Below are 22,231 nucleotides of genomic sequence, written 5' to 3'. Positions count from 1 at the left end.
GACATACCACTATTGGATGATTTGTGATAACTGACATGTGAAAGCACTCAGGTCATGGTATGTATTCTTTATTTCAGTTGTTAATTTCACTGTTATGACACTTGACTACTTGTGGGACTTATATTTGTAAATTTTCAGTCTAGTGCACATATTTTAATAAATAACAATGCTGTTGTAGATAGTAGCTGGATGTAGGATTATTGGTCCCAGATAGTAGATTTACGTAGTTTTAAAACTCTATGAAGATGCACTTGTTTTCATCCTTATATATATGATAAAATCATATTAACATATTAAGCTGAAATTGCCATGTTTCCATATGTATGCACACTAGCAACTTTAAAGCTATACAAATGATTACAGTGTTGGTTTTTGGAGAGGTCATAAAACTGCCATCTGCCACATGGCTTACAAGTTATTGGAAACTGGCCAAACTGGGTCAATCAATTTAAGTTTAGTACTAATAAAGTCATTACATATTTAAAATATGATACCCTGTTTTATTCCAGAGCTGTCCGGAATCTCTAGATTTGACAAAAATATAACAAAAGATCCTTGAGACTGTCATTTTCCAATTTGTAGCTTTAACAGTTTCATGATTTTCTATCAATTATTTTTGCCACTGAGTAAAAGGTTATTTTATTATTGCTAAATTTGACAAATATGTACTTGTTTGTCTGTCTGTAAATACATTATGTCCAGTTACAAGGTGTCATGTTAAATTAAATATGAAATAATAAAAATATATGTAACACAAACTCATGTTTAGGAAATTTAAATAAAGCAAAATGTGTATGTATTTATTCAAATGTGTTCTATTTTTGATGGCTCAATATATTTATATAGATATATATACATTTTTTTTGTAAAAATGGACACTTTTAATGCAGGTAAAATGCCCCCGGGTGAATTTGTGCTCTATTTTAACACAGAAAAATACACTTTTAACACAGCTTTTTTCATAAAATTTGGGTGCAAAAGATTCCCTTTCAATCAGTAAAAAGGAAGTGTGTTTTAAGCGCTTCTTTACTGAAGTGTGTTTAACTGCGTTTTTAACCCCAAAATGCGCACTTAAAACGCAGCTGAGTGCGTCTTTTTCTAGAAGTGCGTTTTTGAAGGTAATTTTTAGTGGCTTTATGGAGTTAAAAAACCCAGTTTTTTTCCCGCACTTTTAAATGCCCTTTGCACAGAAGTGCGTTTTGAGTGCGTTTTTTTACCCCAAAAAACGCGGTTTAACACACTTAGTGCATTTTTTGTTTAAGTTCGTTTTAAGCGTATTTTTTTGTTTAAAAAATGCACTTTAGATACACTCAAGTGCGTTTTTAGTGCGTTTTTTTTTGTAAAAATTTTCTTCACCTGTGGCATTTTTTATGAAAAAAGGAGCTACGGTTTTTTTTAAAAGTTGCGCTAAATTAGCTAAGCTATTTGAAAAGCTTCATCATAAAGCTAAGCTTTTGGGCCAATACCGCCATAAAGCTGCGCTTTTCATAATTAGCTAAGCTATTTTGAAGAAAAAACACAGCTCCATCCAAACGCTAAGCTTTTGGGCCAATTCTGCTGAAAAGCTGCGCTTTTCATAATTAGATAAGCTATTTTAGAAATAGCTAAGCTTTTGGGCCAATACCGCCATAAAGCTGCGCTTTTCATAATTAGCTAAGCCTTTTTAGAAAAAGCTAAGCTATTGGGCCAATAACGCCATAAAGCTGCGCTTTTCATAATTAGCCAAGCTATTTGGAAAAAGCTAAGCTTTTGGGCCAATACCGCCAAAAAGCTGAGCTTTTCATAAATAGCTTAGCGTTTTAAGAAAAAGCGCAGCTCCATCAAAAAGCTAAGCTTTTGGGCCAATACCGCCATAAAGTTGCGTTTTTCATAATTAGCTAAGCTATTTCAGAAAAAGCGCAGCTCCATCAAAAAGCTAAGCTTTTGGGCCAATACCGCCATAAAGCTGCGCTTTTCATAATAAGCTAAGCTATTAAAGAAAAAGCGCAGCTCCAACAAAAAGCTTTTAGCTTAGCTTTAGCGAACCTTTTTTGGCACGGGAAACAATTAAAACAATGGAAACTGCTGGGATAAGCCCAGTAAACACCACAAACACAAATCCATAACTGTAAAAATATCATAAAAAGAATCTTATTATTTTGAGATTTGATAAAATATGTGATAAATATAAAATAAATACAGAAAATACTTCGGAATCAATACTAAGGTGTTGTGCAAAATTCATACTAAGGTCTTGTATTTTATCAAGTACTCTGGGTACACCTGATCCAGTTCAAAAACAACAAAAATCTGTGGATCTGTAACACTATTAACGCAAGAGTCGTACAAAGAACTCGACATATCAAGGGGGTCTTTCTGTGGGGGTCTGTTGTATGATTTATCTCCTTTTGTGTAATCTCCCACTAGTACCTTAGCAATGAACATCGGCATGGTTCCGTTCTGAACGACTGTGTACCTGTCCGATAAAACGGCAGTGGTTGCAAAATAGCTGCCTTTTCCATAAGCTGTACCTGTATATGAATAAGTAAGTAATTATATTCCTAGTCTTAGTAACTAGATTGTCACGGAGTGAACACGAACACTTAAGTAAAAGACGGGCATAAATTAACACTTATTAAAACTAGAGATTCCTTTAATAATTGTGAACTGTTTTGGGGTTATCGTCAATGTTTAAATGTTTGCACATCAACAAAGTCAGCAATAACAACAAGGCTTTCAGCATAGGAACTATTTACCATGGTGTCTTATATGACAGTTTTGGTCAATGTTTCTAGCATGACAATTTCAACTAATGCTTAAAGCATTAAAATTTCAAGCCAATGTTTAAAAATTCAAAATTTTAACCAATCAGTTCCAGCATGACAGTTTTAACCAATCTTTTCCAGCATGACAGTTTAAACCAATCTCTCCAGGATGACAGTTTTAACGATTGTTTCCAGCCTGACAATTGTTTATAATCTTTCCAGCATGACAATATTAACCAATCTTTCCAGCATATTTCAACCAATCTTTTCATCAGGAAAATTTAAATCAATCCTTTAAGCATGACAATAGCACCAATCCTTCATGCATGATAAGCATGTCCAATTTACACATAACCAATGTTTCAAGCATAACAGGTATGGCTAATGATCAGTGTTTATTTTCACGCATGACAATAACAAATACTATTTTAAGCATGACAATTATGAACAATATTTCAATACCAATATTTTAGCCACTGACTAAAGCATGATAAGTAGAGTTAATAATTCAAGCATGACAATTTTAACCAATGTTACAATCATGATAACCTAAACAACCGTTTAAACCATGAAAATTTGAAACAGGTTTTAAGAATGACACTTTTGCACCAATGCTTCAAAATTGACTCAATTTTGACCAATGCTTCTGGCTGAACAAGTTTAACCAAATCTTCAAGCATGGTAATTTTAACAAATTTGGATAAAGTTTGACCATATTTCATGCAGAAAAAAAAAAACAATATTTCATACACAACAACATAGGCCATTGTTTCAAATATAATAAGTATTTTAGTATTTTGACCATGACAATTTCTGCCAAAAGCATGCAAAGGTTGGCAAAAAGTATTTTTTGTTAAAAGCATGATGACTTTTACAATATGAATGCCTACCTGTAGCAGTTCCACTTAACCTGAAGTCAAACCATTGTCTGTAGATTGCCTCCACGGTGTCATTCCTGGTGCCGTGGAAGAGTTGTCTCTCCTCTACATCTACGCCCATGTTCCTCTTCTTCAGTTTAGCTTTTTTAATGAAACAGTCAAAAGTTATCAAATTAAGATTTTCTTAAAGAAGACGGAATATTATAACATGTATATTTGGAATCGAACGATAAAACGTGCTCACACTTAAACAAGCTCCTGCAATTATCATTCAAATTTAGAGGAAGAGTTTTATCATACCCCCCCCCCTCTTCAATCTGAAAATCTTAATGTATTTACATGTTTTGGAACGACATGAACATTAACATGAGCCGGTTCGATTAACAGTTTCACCCATATGTAACATTATATCCTAAGAACTTACAACTATAAATGTATGAACATATACAAACAAATAGTCATTATATACACGCCCTAGTTTTGTTTGTGCATACAGGCATGTTCTTATTTCAATCATTGGTGTAAGATATGGAGATCACAGAGTTGAATGCAGAAAGTAAGGCATAGACATCACTTAGGTAAATGTAGAGGGTAAGGCATGGATATCACTGAGGCAAATGTAAATAGTAAGGCAAGGAGATCACTGAGGTATATGAAGATAGTAAGACATGGAGATCACTGACGTAAATGTAGTTAGTAAGACAAGGAGATTACTGAGGTATATGAAGATAGTAAGGCATGGAGATCACTGACGTAAATGTAGTTAGTAAGACAAGGAGATCACTGAGGTATATGAAGATAGTAAGACATGGAGATCACTGACGTAAATGTAGTTAGTAAGACAAGGAGATCACTGAGGTATATGAAGATAGTAAGGCGTGGAGATCACTGACGTAAATGTAGTTAGTAAGACATGGAGATCACTGAGGTATATGAAGATAGTAAGACATAGAAATCACTGACGTAAATGTAGTTAGTAAGACAAGGAGATCACTGAGGTATATGAAGATAGTAAGACATAGAAATCACTGACGTAAATGTAGTTAGTAAGACATGGAGATCACTGAGGTATATGAAGATAGTAAGACATAGAGATCACTGACGTAAATGTACTTAGTAAGACATGGAGATCACTGAGGTATATGAAGATAGTAAGACATAGAAATCACTGACGTAAATCTAGTAAGTAAGACATGGAGATCACTGAGGTATATGAAGATAGTAAGACATAGAGATCACTGACGTAAATGTAGTTAGTAAGACAAGGAGATCACTGAGGTATATGAAGATAGTAAGACATAGAGATCACTGACGTAAATGTAGTTAGTAAGACATGGAGATCACTGAGGTATATGACGATAGTAAGACATGGAGATCACTGACGTAAATGTAGTAAGTAAGACATGGAGATCACTGAGGTATATGACGATAGTAAGACATAGAGATCACTGACGTAAATGTAGTTAGTAAGACATGGAGATCACTGAGGTATATGACGATAGTAAGACATGGAGATCACTGACGTAAATGTAGTTAGTAAGACATGGAGATCACTGAGGTATATGACGATAGTAAGACATGGAGATCACTGACGTAAATGTAGTTAGTAAGACATGGAGATCACTGAGGTATATGAAGATAGTAAGGCGTGGAAATCTCTGACGTAAATGTAGTTAGTAAGACAAGGAGATCACTGAGGTATATGACGATAGTAAGACATGGAGATCACTGACGTAAATGTAGTTAGTAAGACAAGGAGATCACTGAGGTATATGACGATAGTAAGACATGGAGATCACTGACGTAAATGTAGTTAGTAAGACATGGAGATCACTGAGGTATATGAAGATAGTAAGACATGGAAATCACTGACGTAAATGTAGTTAGTAAGACATGGAGATCACTGGGGTATATGAAGATAGTAAGACTTGGAGATCGCTGAGGTATATGAAGATAGAAAGGCGTGGAAATCACTGAAGTAAATGTAGATAGTAAGGCATGGCAATCACTGAGGTAAATGTGAATAGAACGGCCTGGAAATCACCGAGGTGAATGTAGATATTAAGGCATATAGATCACTGAGGTAAATGTAGACATTAATGCATGGAGATCACAGAAGTAAATGTAGACACTAAGGCATGGAGATCACTGAGGTATATGTATACAGTTAGGCATGGAGATCACTGAGGTAAATGTAGATCATAAGGCATGGAGATCACTGAGGTATATGTAGATAGTAAGGGATGGAGCTCACTGAGGTAAATGTAGATAGTAAGGCATGGAGATCACTGATTTAAATGTAGACATTAAGACATGAAGATCACTGGTGTAAATGTAGATAGTAAGGCACAGAGATCACTAAGGTAAAGTAAGACATGGTGATCACTGGTGTAAATGTAGATAGTTAGGCATGGAAATCACTGAGGTATATGTAGACAGTAAGACATGGAGATCACTGGTGTAAATGTAGATAGTTAGGCATGAAAATCACTGAGGTATATGTAGACAGTAAGACATGGAGATTACTGAGATATATGTAGACAGTAAGACATGGAAATCACTGGTGTAAATGTAGATAGTAAGGCATGGAAATCACTGAGGTAAATTTAGGGAGTAAGGCATGGAGATCACTGAGGTAAATGTAGCCAGTAGGGCATGGAGATCACTGTGGTAAATGTAGATGGAAAGACATGGAGATCACTGAGGTCAATGAAGATAAAAAGGCATAGAATTCACTGAAGTCAATATAGAGAGTAAGGCATAGAGATCACTGAGGTAAATGTAGACAGTAAGGCATGGAGATCACTGCAGTAAATGTAGATAGTAAGGCACGGAGATCACTGACTTAAATTTAGAGAGTAAGGCATGGAGATCACTGAGGTAAATGTGGACAGTAGTGCATGGAGATCACCGTGGTAAATATAGATGGTAAGACATGGAGATCACTGAGGTCAATGTAGATAAAAAGGCATTGAAATCACTGAGGTCAATGTAGAGAGTAAGGCATAGAGATCACTTCGGTAAATGTAGACAGTAAGGCATGGATATCACTGAGGTAAATGTAGATAGTAAGGTATGGAGATCGCTGTGGTAAATGTAATTAATAAGGCGTGGTGATCACTGATGTAAATGTAGACAGTAAGGCATGGATATCACTGAGTTAAATGTAGATAGTAAGGGATGGAGATCACTGACGTAAATGTAGACAGTAAGGCATGGAGATGACCGAGGTCAATGTAGACAGTAAGGCATGGAGATGACTGAGGTAAATGTAGATAGTAAGGCACGGAGATCACTGAGGTAAATGTAGAGAGTAAGGCATGGAGATCACTGAGGTAAATTTAGGTAGTAAGGCATGGAGATCACTGAGGTAAATGTAGATAGAAAGGCATGGAGATGACTGTGGTAAATGTAGGTAGTAAGGCATTGAGATCACTGAGGTAAATGTAGATAGTAAGGCATGGAGATCACTGAGGTAAATGTAGGTAGTAAGGCATGGAGATGACTGAGGTCATTGTAGACGGTAAGGCATGGAGATCACTGAGGTAAATGTAGATAGTAAGGCATGGAGATGACCGAGGTCAATGTAGACAGTAAGGCATGGAGATGACTGAGGTAAATGTAGATAGTAAGGCATGGAGATCACTGAGGTAAATGTAGAGAGTAAGGCATGGAGATCACTGAGGTAAATTTAGGTAGTAAGGCATGGAGATCACTGAGGTAAATGTAGATAGTAAGGCATGGAGATGACTGTGGTAAATGTAGGTAGTAAGGCATTGAGATCACTGAGGTAAATGTAGATAGTAAGGCATGGAGATCACTGAGGTAAATGTAGGTAGTAAGGCATGGAGATGACTGAGGTCATTGTAGACGGTAAGGCATGGAGATCACTGAGGTAAATGTAGATAGTAAGGCATGGAGATCACTGAGGTAAATGTAGATAGTAAGGCATGGAGATCACTGAGGTAAATGTAGATAGTAAGGCATGGAGATCACTGAGGTAAATGTAGACAGTAAGGCATAGAGATCACTTCGGTAAATGTAGACAGTAAGGCATGGAGATGACTGAGGTAAATGTAGATAGTAAGGCATGGAGATCACTGAGGTAAATGTAGATAGTAAGGCATGGAGATCACTGAGGAAAATAAAGATAAGGCTTCGTTGCAAAATGTATTCGCTATCGAATGTTTTACAACCCACTCCTATGCAATTGAAATTTAACCGACATTGTCACCAACATCTATCTCAGATAGTTGTTAATATGGCAAATACAACAAAAAACCTGTAGGGTCGTAAACTATTTCGTAGTAAGATTCTGGTAACTCGAACCAGTTATATTTTTAGGCCTTAGTCTTATGTGGTGCTCTTACAAAGTGCTTTGCATGCATACACAACTCACACCCAATGATTAATATACAAGTCATAACATAGTTTTTGAAAGGCTGACGACCAAGCCATAACTTGTCATTACCTTACATAGTCATGCCAAAGGTCACCATTTTCCACCCTGGCGATTGACACAATATACACTGTGTTGGGCATGGTCTCAAAACAACCCGAGATATTTAAATACGAGATTTAGTTTTAGTATAATATGAATAATCTCACTCAGCTATCACGACACTGTCACACTTGACTTTGTAGACGTCAATGCCACATACCACAAATTATGACATCAAGCTTTTTTTAAAGTTTTTAAAGGGGCATTACTCAACTTAGGTATAACCATAATGCATGTTTTAAATGATAAGATGTGGAGAAAGTTCATGAGTATATATCTACAATGTGTTTAGCTTCATGGCCAAAGGACTGCAAGAAAAACAGAAAAATATCAAAAAATTACATAAATTAATATCGTTTTGCACAACACATTAAATATGAATTACTGATATATCTTTCACACGTATCTTTGAAAACTTTTGTGTGATTTTCTAATTCGCAATTTATCACGTTACATTCACATGTTAAATATACACTCATTAAACTGGAAAACCATTATGGGCTATTTTTAAACAGGTAAACTCAGCTGAGACAGTTAAAATTATATTATCTCAATGATTTAAATGATGTATTATCAGCCTCATACTATCTCGTATTGACGATTCTAGTCTTGTCTGGAGGATATACTGTATTTGCCAATTTCAGAAACATTAAGCGTCTAGTCCCTTTAGGTCTATTAAAGCATGACAACATCAGAGCTATGACAACTTTCTCTGTAAACATAGAAGCTCAAATCCCTACTTCTTCATGCACCTGGAATATTTATTAAATATATGAGCGTTGCAGAGCTAACAGTCCTCTGTTGTTTTCGGTCGTTTGGGAGGCCTAACTCAACATTGATTAAAGCCAGAGTTATGGGCCTTGGAGAGCATATGAATATTATCTCTGGCGATATGTTAACCAATAGTTTGAATATCTTGAATGGCTTTTGAGTAATGGCCACGGTCAAAGTTTTTGAAGGCTGACGACAAAGTTGACAAGGCTATGACATTATCTCGTGTTTTTTTCTTTGAACACAGACGATAGCTAACTAACAAAATCAATAAAACCACCACTGATGGATAGTTACTGGACTCTACATTTGAAGCAGCAGGTTGTTTAATCCTCAGCAACATCATTTTTAAAGCATTAAACATACTTCAGGTTTATAGTATAATCACTTGCCTAAAGTAAAAGGAGTGCCGCGGAGTGAACGTCAACGCTCATCTGCTTGTTTTCCAGTCAAAAAAGGCAAAACCTTTAACAAGACACCAAGGGTGACCTGTTGAGCCCATTGAAATAGCCTTTGACACGGATATCATGCTCATCCATCATGGCATGCAAATGAATTACAGAATAAAATGAGTTGAACAATATGTGGAACCTGCAACACTATAACTCAGCATGATGTACCTCCAGGACAAGTTTTTAGAAAACCATATTATGCATGGTCAAAGATACAGCCCTGATAAGGTTCAGTCCAGACCAGTTCTATCAACGGTATCCATTTTGACTTTTAATCTGTAAGTGTCTCCTTAATCTTTAAGGTACAGACCTTGGTCTTGTGCATGACACGCTGCCTCATCATGGTAAAGTTTTTGATAAGGTGCATAATCAAGATTCAGCCCGGACAAGAATCATTTCAACCTTTGACCCTTAAGCATGACCATGACCTTTGATGTACATACCTGGGTTTCAACCTTATCATGGTGAACCCTAATGGCAATGTTTTTAAAAAATTCTAAATACAGCCCTAACAAATTTAGTCCGGACAGATGGACACACATGCAGGGAACCGCCATTGTGGCAACTATGTATCTCACCACAAGCTGGCTCGACTACTAAAGTTATGAGCGTTGCTGTATATTAGCAATCATCTCTGGCAACCTGGTCAAAGTTTTCTTTAAAAGTCGTCAAAAACTACTTTCGAGTTATGTTCACTTTAAAAGTGTTTGCACACCAATGATGACAACGCCAGCAATAACATGAAGTCTATGACAAAATAAAAAAATTGTTTGCTTTGAAATGTTAATAAAGTCAAACTTATAATGCAAAATATGAGTACAAAAATCCACGGTGTACTTTCGGTTTTCTTTAATCTCTTACTAGATACAAAGTCTTCGAGATCAAAATGTCAAAAATATTCTCTTCAATACAATTTTACATAATCAGGGTTCGAATTTAACTTTGAGGAGCACTCGCAAAATTTTGCAAGTGCTTTTTGATGCAACTCGCAAAATGAAAAATCAACTTGCAATTGTATCATTTGCTTTATTCCCTTATAATATTGTCTAATTAAATTAGAAAGTTACACCTAAGACATAGATCTGTTATGAATATTAAAAAGCATCAATCTTGAGTGACTCGACTACTAGAACTTGTTGATGGCTTATTCTTTTTGGGGGGTACGGAAATACTCTTCAGATGCTGGCAGCCTTTTGATAACAAAGCTGTCCAATAGTTTGATATTGTTCACTTTAAATATATATTGACCTTCGCCATCGGGTAATACCCATTCGGCAAGCAAGCTACAGATTTCATTAAGTCTATAAGTATTTAAAAAAATAACATTATAAATTTGAAATAAATAAAAGCAACCGTAAATGTAGCGTGGATGCTTTGGACCATGAAATATATCGATCGAAGAAGTCTATTCACTTTGACAGTTGGGCGGAAATATATTCAAAGGTTGATGGGGTTTACATATATAAATTTAGCCAATGATTGAGCTAGGGATTACGTCATTTGTATTCTCTTTGTATTATGCAAGCTCGGAGTATCCCGGAAAAATTCGAGATAAAACACTGCCTTTTCCCTATTTGTTCTATTTTTGAAAACTTAATAGACCGTGACTCCGTACTGTCTTCTTTATACTGGTAGTGTATACATGCCACTTATAGTCTGTTTACACTGGACTACGTAGCGGAGTTAAGTTCATGTTTATTCTACTTTCCTTTTAACATTTAGAGGTCTAGAAAAAGCCACTCGCAGAATTTTGCGAACTTGAATAAAAGTCACTCGCAATTTACGATGTCGCTCGCATTTTGCGAGTATGCGAGTCTAAATTCGAACCCTGATAATGAAAAAAAAAACTTACGGGAACGAGCCTACAATGGCTCAACATTTCATCGGTCGATCTCAGATTCTAGTATGGCGGAGCGACAGGGACAAACTCTGATGTAGTAGCTCCTTCAGACTTCTGTATTTCTTGCCTGGTATGGGCAAAACGTATATGGTATATAAGATGAACTATTTTACATGGAGGTATTGTAATAATATTGTGTTTTTTTATGATTGATTAAAAAAGAAGAACTGATCAAACTTCGGCCACTAACAAAAATTGTTTTTTTAATAATTGATTATTGAACATTAATCTTAAGAAGTTGTTGTTTTAAGATTAAATTACGCTTTTAGCTGATTATTCCATTGATTATCGGCAAACTTTGATCAGAATTTGTTTTCACTTTATTCCTATGAATGTCTGACAAGTAAGAAACCAAATACATGTACATATATTATATTGGCAAAACTTGACAAAGTGACTTACTGTTTCTTGCGACTTTCTAACTCCTGTTTTGAAACGAACTTTGGTCGTCTTGATACTTCTCGCTCGGTCTTGAAGCTAAGGTTACACTGCATCATTTTTACAAAGTCTAGAAGATACAGATTCCCTTGAGTATTCAATTTCAGCTGGCCATCAGTGTTTGAGGTGAAAGCTTCTTCTACGTCCTGGCTCGAGATTGTGGAACGGTATCCGTCTGCCTCCTGAAAATTGAGTGACAATCGTATTTAAAATTAACACATACACCTGTATAACAAACATATATTTTGACTGATAAACCTTTAACTACGTACTAAATATTATAAAGTATTGATAACAAGATAGAAACTGCGTGTTTAATAGCTGAAAACGCACAAATATTTAAATGGCTGGCGGATCTTTAAAGATTTTCAGTGATAAACTATCGTCTTATTAAGTAGAAATACCGTGCTTTCTGCACCTCTCTTTCAAATTAAACACGGTATTCTTCATACGAACCACTGTTTTTAATATTTATTCATCCTTTTCGGTACATTAAAACAATTGTATTCATTGTGGTACTGCTGATTTGGGAGTAAGAGTGCATCGTTAATGTTCTCGGTGAGTTCATAGCGATTTCTTCATAATATTAATTTCACTGCTGCTAGTCATTTTTTATAGTTGCTGTGCTACTTTCTTATACACGCTTACATGCAAAACTGTAACCAGAATTTCTAAGTCAAAAAATATAAAGGGTAATATGCAATATAGAGTTATCTAACTTGAATAATTAAGTTAGTCAGATGGTTGAGAAGATATTGCTAAAGTTTAAATGAAATACATGAAGTATTCCCTGAACTATTTATTGACTTAAATGAATTATTACATTTACTGAGATGCTGACTTAGATGTGCTTTCTTGCAGAACTTTAACCAAGGTGTTGTGCCGAAACGGTAGAGTAGGTGGCATAGCTGTCCTATATCTTGTAATAATCAAACTAAAGTGTCTCATTAAAATAGGATACAAGCATGAAACATAGAGCTTAAATGTACACCTACATCACCATATTTTGTCCAGTTCCCCATCGGTCCCTTCCAGTACCACATCCAACTGGTTTCTAGGGGTTATGTATCCAAAACAGCTGACGTCTCCGTTGACAACCGATAGAATGCCAGGTGCTTGGCTCCACCCACTGCTGTCATGGTCTTGAAATTCAGTCGCACCGACACGCCACTGTGGTGGAGAACAATTAACATAACATAGAGTAGTATCAAGATAAACTATACTTAATCAACATTTTAGAACCAGATGTGTCGCGTGTCCAGAATTCAAATCACATTTTTTCTTGTAAAGGTCTCAATGACCGTGGACCGACTGACCCAATTAAAGAGGACATTCTATCCCATTCCCCTCATGAAAAAGTATCTGTTATTCTTATTTGACCCGTTAACAGCAAAAGTAACAATATAGTTCCATTCATGAATATGCTTTTCGGTTTGCTGAATAAAAGTTTTGAACACAATATTTATGCAAAAAGCTACAGAAACTAGCTCAGTAGCAAAAAGTTTAAACATAAACCCAGTTTAGTGGCACTGGGCAAACGCCAAAGACATAGAACACAAAATCACAGACAAGAAAAATAGAAGAACAGCACAAAACTCCACAAACAACACAGTGCATACATACTATATATATAACAAGAGCCGTCGTAAGACAGCGCGCTCGACTACGCCACTTTGACTTAGAATACAATAACGATGTTATAATACCAAGTTTGGTATCTTTATGTCAAACCTAACTAAAATTATTCGATACATAAGGTGACTTTGATGCTGCCCTCCCACCAGCCCGCCCAAACAATGACGCAAGTCATTCAAATAACTTGATTTCCCATTATGAAAATGTGGTTAAGAATATACAAATATGCCTTTCAAATGAAATTAAAAAAAATTCAAGGGACATAATTTGTATTTAGGCTTAAAACAGAGTTATGTTTCTTGTTGTAAGATGGTCGTTAATAATTTTGAATTTTATTAAGTGCATTTAATGAACGGTATAGAAGTTTTTTTTATTAAAATCCCAACTTGCCCTTAACTTTTACTTGCCTAAAACTGAACCTAAGTCAATCAGGGGCCATAACTTGTATTAAGAATATGGAGTTATGTAACCTCATTGGGTGATGGTCCTGAACAATTGTGTGAAGTATTAAGTCAATTGAATGAAGTGTAGAAGTTATTAAACAATATCCCAACCTGCCCTAAAACTTTAACCTAAGTTCCATAGTCAATCAGGGGCCATAATCTGTGTAAAGAATAATATGGAGTTATCTAACCTCATCATGTGATGGCCCTGAACAACTGCGTGAATTATTAAGTCAATTGAATGTAGGGTATTGGACTTATAAGTGAAAATCCCAACTTGCCCTAAAACTTTAACAGGACGCCGACGCCGACGCTGGGGCGAGTAGTATAGCCCACCTATTCTTCAAATAGTCGAGCTAAAAATAGGTATGTTTATTAAGAATTGTTAGGTACCGCCTTGGAACGGTCAGTAAAATGTAAATTTACTGGGGGTTTAAACCAGTTTATGTGCACAAACCTCACTCTTATCCCAACAATCCTTAATAAAGATAAAACGCAAAAGGTATATCTTATCAAAGTATGCATTAACTTGAGGAAACTTATCAATAAAACAAATAATAATAAACGTTAAGGTGAACCCAAAGTACTTCTACGATCCCAACTCTATCTGCAGACGGAGGGAAACAATTCAGAGCACCTAATGCAAAAACTTTTCAAAGGTACGATGCAGTCATTGTAAGAAACTATAATATTAATTATATTTATGCATTTCATTCTCGTTTTGCTAAAACTACATTGTTTTCCACTATCAATAGGCCCCGCCACCATTCCCTTAAAACTGGAAAAAAACACTGTGAGCAGGTATAACACAGACCATGACCCTGAGGACAACGCTGTCAGACAAAGTAACGACTATGTGTCTGCCATGTTCAGCAGGAGAAATTAAAGCTAAACAAAAGTATTATTGCAAACATATTGATTAAATGATTAGTGGAAATTGAATGGTTCCAAATATAGACTTCAAAATGTTGTCTGAAGATCCATTTGCTGAGATGCTGACTAATATGTGCCCTCTTGAAGAACCTTAACCAAGGTGTGGCACTGACGCTGACACAAGGGTAGGTGGTATAGCTTAAAATGTAGTTTGTATATTTATGTATTTGTTTTACTGTAGTTATGTGATCATTGTTGTATGATAATAAGAGAACTGCGGATTAAGCGGCAATGGTCGTCTGGTGTTTTTTTACTCACTCAGTCAAACAATAGGGAGTAATCAACAATTAATAAAGACAGAGTTATCGAACCTGGGTCCGTACAAAAGAAGCATCTACAGGAAAATTTTACACTATAATTTAAATATTGAAATTGTTATATTTCTTGAACAAAAACATAATAAAGATGCATTCTTTATTTTTAAAAACAGTTTGATTTGTGGAAAATGTACAATTTTAACTTAAGGTGCTTCTGTAATATGGCCCCTGTGGAACGTGTGTTTATTCTCTCTGGCCACATGTATAGTCACCTTCATTTGAAATTCACGAATGATTTTTTAGTAATGACTAAGGTTTAAAGGGTTTAAAGGGACTGGACACCAGATGAACAATTTGCAAGAGAAAAAGAAAATTGTCAAAAACTTACATGTATATAAAAATTGACATCGTTGTGTAAAACTCATTGAATCTTAATTACGGATGTATCACCTCGGGTACGACACATGCATCGTTCGCAGTTTAAGCGCATTTTCCAATTCGAAATTTACTACGGTTGTCTACCACGTAAATCCCAGTTAGCTTAAAAACAGCGTTGTATATTTATCTGTACTTATAAACAAATACGATTTAAACAGAGAAACTGTTATTTGCTATTTAAAACAGGGAAACACAGATGAAATACTAACATGATTGTTCCGTTTATTATTTTAACCATGAAAAGTGACGTATCATCGGCCTCCTAGTAGCAATTCTAGGCTTGCTTTGAATAAATACTGTATTGGCCGATTTTTAGACCATCTTTTGTCTAGGCCCTTTAAAGGGTTTTACAAAATAATGCTGAAAAAAAACACTAAGGTTATCACAAAACTTAAACTTTTTTATTCTAAATTCAGACTCGCTGATAAAATAAGAAGTTACAGAACAGTTTCAGTTCTATAATTCAATAGAATTTTTATTCTTTAAAATCTTCCATTTGAAATTGACAGAACATGTCACAGTTAAATACAGCTTTGTCAAACAAAAGAGACCAACATACTCAATACACAGACAGTATTCATCGTAGGTTGGATTGTTGTATAGCAGTTCCATATACATGTTTTGCTCGGGTTCGACTCTTTCCCAATTAGCACTGTCATCAAACTTGTAAATCCACTGGTACGGTAATTCACAGTGGTTATCGGAACATTGTGCCCCGTACCAGCATCGATCCTGCAACAAATCAACGGACGGACGCACGCACGCATGCACGGAATCACGCCTATCATTGCTGTATTCCCTCGCCTTTTCAAGGCGGGGGATACTAAAAAGCTACAGAACCACAAATACCCCAGTTAAAAAAGCACCAAAATATTGCAAATACTTTTTATTAGTATCTTATATTTTTAGAGTTATGACCTAAGGTTATAATTTTTGAGCAACACCAACGGAGACACCAATAATATGACAATAACAATTATTTAACAAGAGGGCCATGATGGCCATAAATCGTTCACCTGAGTAAAAGTGTTTAATCTTCGTAATCAATATAGCTTGATATTTGTTCTCAGGGCTGTACATATGGTCCAAATTTCAAAACTGTTGCTTCAAAAATGAGAAAGTAGGTCAAATGGTCACGTGACAATGTCAATATTGATATATGTTTCCAAACTGTACACGTGCTCGAAATTTCATCACAGAGACTTCAAAAATAAGAAAGGTCAAAAAGTTATAATTAAGGTCATTCAAGCACAGCATTATTGTTATGTTTTTTTTTTAAACTGTACACATGGTCAAAATGTCATTATTGCACTTTTAAAAACAAGAAAGTAGGTCAAAAAGTCACAGGCATCCGAGGACAACATTGATATTTGTTTTCAAAACTCTACATATGGTCCAAATTCACTTGCTGTAGCTTCAAAAATAAGAAAGTAGGTCAACAGGTCACAGTCAAGGTCATCCCAGCAGAACATTGTTATTTGTTTACAGAATTGTGAACATGGTCAAAATTTCTTCGCTGTAGTTTCAAAAATAAAACGGTAGGTAAAAAAGGGTAGAACCGGCTTTGACCAAAGGGGCAGTATTTGCACAATCTTGGTAGAGGACCACTACATGATGCTTGTTACAAATTATTAAAGGCCTGGGCCTAGCGGTTTCAGACAATAAGATTTTCAATAATACTATATATAACTGTGTTAAGGTAGCACATCCCTAATGACTGCCAAATGGGCACCATTTAAAACTATGATCAGCTTGATAATTTCTTAATGTGTATCATTCCTGGATTCAATTACAAAATTTAAATAAATTTACCGTCAAATAACAATTTTATTTAATTTGAATAACCCTACCCCCATTTCAGAATTATCGATAAAAACGACATCACCCGAGTGACAAGAACAATCCTTTATTTAATTTATTTTTCAAAATTTTGGTAATAATTTGGTATCAGAGTAACAAAAAATATATTTGCTTTCAGAAATAATACGTTATTGATCACATCACCAACAAATATAATAATACTGAACTGAAATAGCCATTTGGTATTTCAATTTTAACATACTGTTTTGACCGCGTAAAATTGAAACATCGATGTTTAAAAGCAAAAAAAAAATGTTCTACAAATACTCATGACCTGTTCTTTATTAATAATTATCTTAAATCTTTTGGGAACATTATGCCAAAAAAATAGAAATGTTTTACAGTCTCATTTAAAAAAATCTAGAGCTGTCACAGGAGAGACGAATACCCCCAAATGCCGCCTGGGCACAGAAATGGCAAACCAAGAGGCCATAACTCCAAGGTTACTGCACACTGCATCTTCTTTTATCATGCATGTATTGTTTTATTTAAATATGTTGAGTAATTTAGAAGTTACACTGCTGACAAGAAAAACTAGCCTTTTAAGAGTTATCGTCCGGAAACCGTTTTTCTATTTTTAGTAACAGTGACCTTGACCTTGGCCCCACCAGCCCCAATATCGAACTTGACCTGTATCTTCTGATGTTACACCTGTGTACCAAGAATTTTTCAAATCTGTCTAGCCTTTCATGAGTTATCGTCCGGAAACCGTTTTTCTATTTTAGTAACAGTGACCTTGACCTTGGCCCCACCAGCCCCAATATCGAACTTGACCTGTATCTTCTGATGTTACACCTGTGTACCAAAATTTTTTCAAATCTGTCTAGCCTTTCATGAGTTATCGTCCGGAAACCGTTTTTCTATTTTAAGTAACAGTGACCTTGACCTTGGCCCCACCAGCCCCAATATCGAACTTGACCTGTATCTTCTAATGTTACACCTGTGTACCAAAAATAGTTCAAATCAGTCAAGCCTTTCATGAGTTATCGTCCGGAAACTGTTTTCCTATTTTTAGTAACAAAGACCTTGACCTTGGCCCCACCAGCCCCAATATCGAACATGACCTGTATCTTCTGATGAAACATCTGTGTACCAAAATTTGTTCAAATCTGTCTAGCCTTTCATGAGTTATCGTCCGGAAACTGCTTTTCTATTTCTAGTAACAGTGACCTTGACCTTGGCCCACCAGCCCCAATATCGAACATGACCTGTATCTTCTGATTTTACACCAGTGTACCAAAAATTGTTCAAATCTGTCAAGCCTTTCATGAGTTATTGTCCGGAAACAATTTTTCTATTTTTAGTAACACTGACCTTGACCTTGGCCCCACCAGCCCCAATATCAAACTTGACCTGTATTCCCTAATGTTACACCTGTGTACCAATTTTTTTTCAAATCTGTCTAGCCTTTCATAAAGTATCGTCCGGAAACCATGAAAACCGACAGACCGACCGACCGACCGACAAGCTCACTCCTATATTCCCCCTAAATTTTTGTTATATGTGTAAAATCTTTAATGCTCGAGTTTACAAACACGGGAATATATTAAATGCAGCCTGCAAATAAACTAAGAAGTAACTAAGATTTTTCTGACTAGCTTAATGATGCTGTTTACTGCGTAATATGATTAGTCTAAAGAATATATTCAGTGTGTAACTCATGTATTTCCGTGTTCAACTAGGAAGGGCAAAACATTCACATCACAAATGTTAAACCGTCATAATTTAAACTATATTCGTGACATTCAACCTCGGTAATTTTGCATTATATCTTATTATAACTGTTTTTGCAGGCTCAAGTTACTAAGAAGAAGGCAACTGACAAAAGCAAAAAGAACAAATGACTTTATTTGAAAAAATGGTGTATTTTATTCGTTATCCCATGAAGTATTCTGCATTATTACGCTGTTGCTGTTTTAGATGCGTCCATCCGCTACGCCTCGATACTCTTGTCTGTCAAACTACTCTCCTCGTGTGAAACAAACACTATTTTCACTTTATAGCTGGATGAAAGAGTATAGATGACATATTATTCAAAAGATACCTTTTACCATCATCAGATGCAAAGGCCGAACTGTAAAGGGGTTGTGCTGTTGTTATTTTGTTTTAAAATGTGTGATGAATGTCAGCAAAAAGGCAAATTATGTTTCTTGTTTGTTTTTGTTTTTGTATTTACTTCTAAATAAGTTTCCGATCACATTCAATTGATCACTATGGTTGCGGACAAACAACAATGTGTTCGACATGTTTTCCCATACACCAATGTATGCTTATCATTGTATTGTTATGTTTGATTTAAACATATGTATTTGGTTGTTCTCTCTACCAACCAATCTTTTAAAAATAAGATATGTTTCTGATCAATTACTTATAAACAGTTTGTTTTATGGTCACCAATTTTGGTCTGGAGAATAGCCATGACTTAATTATTTCTAATATTTAATTAAACAAAAGTAGCTAGGTTGATGGAATGTTGTTTGTTGTCGTGTGCCTTTAGTGAAAACTGTGCTCGAGTTTTCAAAAAATGATATTCATTGTATGGTATTAATATAAGTTTTCATTGTTTTATAACCACATTAATGTTATGACTAAAATGTAAATCGGGTGTTCCTGTAACTGGTCTGTTGTCGTTCATTTGAAACCTGTGCGTATGACAGTGACATGTTTCATGTCTAAAAACGAAAACATCAGTATATGCATGTAAATAACGAATGATATATGATCATAGTGAAAAAGATACTTAGTTATATCTTTTGTTTACATTTTTATATATATTCTAATGCAACCATTTAAATGTTCATCACTCAGTATGTGACTATATATACTATTTCTGTTTACTAGTAGTTTATTTGGTCAAGTAGTTGATAGAAACAACAATAGGCTTTGGTTAAAAGAATGTTATGAATTAATCCATGTTTTTAAAATGTTTCCAAGAACATTTCAAGGGAATTTTCAATTCAATTCCACATAACCGTTTCATTGATATTTAAAAACACAAAATGATTAGGATTAGTTTGAAATTAGACAAATTCGAAATATAAAATAATGTATGAATACGAAGTTACCCAATGATATTTCGCCTTTCCATGATATAAATAAACTGGGAATATTCCAATAATATCAAGAGTCAACTGTTAATATCCCAAATTATTGTTTGACATTTCTTGAATATATTTCAATGTACTGCTGGGTATATTCCCTACAATTGTTTATATATTCTAAAACTATTCATTTGTAAAATCCCCGAAATATTTAGGCAATGTTACCAAACCTTTTTAGATCGAATTGGTAATATTCCCAGAAAACTTGGTCATTATCCATGATCGATTTCAAAATGCTAGCAGAAATTGTTTATAATTTGTTTTTGGAATGTTACGAAATACTTGTGACTTCACCAGTTTAAGGAATGCTTAGAAATTCTCTTGGCATACTATAAATTACTATGGGACTATTCCCAGAAATGTTGAAACACCTGCTTTCAGGACTTAAGATTATGAAGTGTTTTGAAATATTCCAGAAATATTTCCCAGCACTCCTAGTAGAGTTCCTGCTGGGTGTCTTTTATAATATGTCACTTGAATTCATCTTGTTATATTCCCGATATGTTTTTGTAATGTTACCAAACTTTCAAGATCCAGTTGTTTTATTCATCTGATAGCATTCGCAATATTTTTTGGTAATGCTACCAAATATTTCAAGACGAAATTGGTAATATTTTCATAAACCTGGACATTATATTCATGATGAATTTCAGAATGCTAGCAGAATAGTTTCATATCGTTTGGGAATATTACCAAAAAAAATGCGATTATTCAACGTTATGGAAATTTTAAAGGCATATTATGGATTGTTCGGGGAATATTCCCAAAAATGTTGAAAATCTTCTTTTAGTACTACTCGTACTGTGAAGTTTTTGGTAACATTCCCAGAAATAGTTCATATCCTTTCTGTTGAATAATTGTTTTCATTCATCTGGAAGTATTCGCAAAAAGTTTTGGGAATATTATCAAATATTTGTGACTATTCCTAGTTTATGAATAATTTAGAAAATCTCTCCTTATAGCATGGATTATTTTGGGAATGCTGAATTTTGAAAAGCCCCAGTTTTCAATACTATACTATGAACTGTTTTAAAAGGCTTTTGTTTAATTGGTTTGTTTCAATTCGTCTGGTAATATTCCCAAAATTTTTTGGTAATGTTACCAAATATCACGATCAAATTGGTAATATTCTTTGAAAACCTGGACATTTTATTCAGAATCCTAGCAGAAAATGTTCATCATTTATTTTGGATATATTACCAAATATTTGAGACTTTTCATAAGTGAAGAATATTTTTGAAAATCTCTCGGCATAATATCGATAATTTTGGGAATGATCCCAAAAATGTTAAAACCCCCACTATTACTTTAAATACTATACTATGAACTGTTTGGCAATATTCCCGATAGGTTTAGGTAATGTTACCCGAAATTTCAAGATTAACTTTGGTAATATTCCCAGAAAACCTGGACATTATTTTCAAGACGAATTTTAGAAGGTTAGCCGAAAATGTTCATAATTCAGAAAAAAATACCAAATATTTGTGACAACCCCTAGTTTTTATTAATTTTTAGAAAACCTCTCAACATACTATGGATACTTTTGGGAATATTACCAGACATGTTAAAAATACACCATAACTCTTCAATACTATATTACAAAGTGTTTGGAAATATTTTTTTCAAAATGTTTTGGTAATGTTACCAAATTTTCAAGATCAAATTGGTAATATTCCAAGAAAACCTGGACATTATATTCAGAATCCTAGCAGAAAATATTCATCACTTATTTTGGGAATATCACCAAATATTTGTGACTTTTCATAGTTGAAGAATATTTTAGAAAATCTCTCGGCATAGTATGGATTATTTTGGGAATGTTCCCACAAATGTTGAAACCCCCACCATAACTTTTCAATACTATATTGCAAAGTGTTTGA

At 34.8% G+C, this 22,231-nt stretch overlaps 1 protein-coding gene across 1 annotated transcript; it reads right to left on the bottom strand.

The window, feature by feature from the left end:
• Positions 1-2,220: 2,220 nt before the first annotated feature.
• On the bottom strand, positions 2,221-12,706 carry LOC128245820 (protein mono-ADP-ribosyltransferase PARP12-like). The gene is made up of 6 exons (XM_052964044.1): positions 12,680-12,706; positions 11,649-11,866; positions 11,265-11,313; positions 8,094-8,167; positions 3,635-3,771; positions 2,221-2,510 (listed from the first exon to the last, which is right to left on the bottom strand). The coding sequence occupies exons 1-6, from the start codon at positions 12,704-12,706 to the stop codon at positions 2,221-2,223; spliced, it is 795 nt and encodes a 264-aa protein (XP_052820004.1).
• Between the last annotated feature and the right edge of the window lie 9,525 nt (positions 12,707-22,231).

The sequence above is a fragment of the Mya arenaria genome, chromosome 9 (assembly GCF_026914265.1).
Source record: "Mya arenaria isolate MELC-2E11 chromosome 9, ASM2691426v1".
Taxonomy (NCBI): Eukaryota; Metazoa; Mollusca; class Bivalvia; order Myida; family Myidae; genus Mya; species Mya arenaria.
Note: the sequence above shows the minus strand (reverse complement) of the source record. Positions and strands in the feature narration are given on the sequence as shown.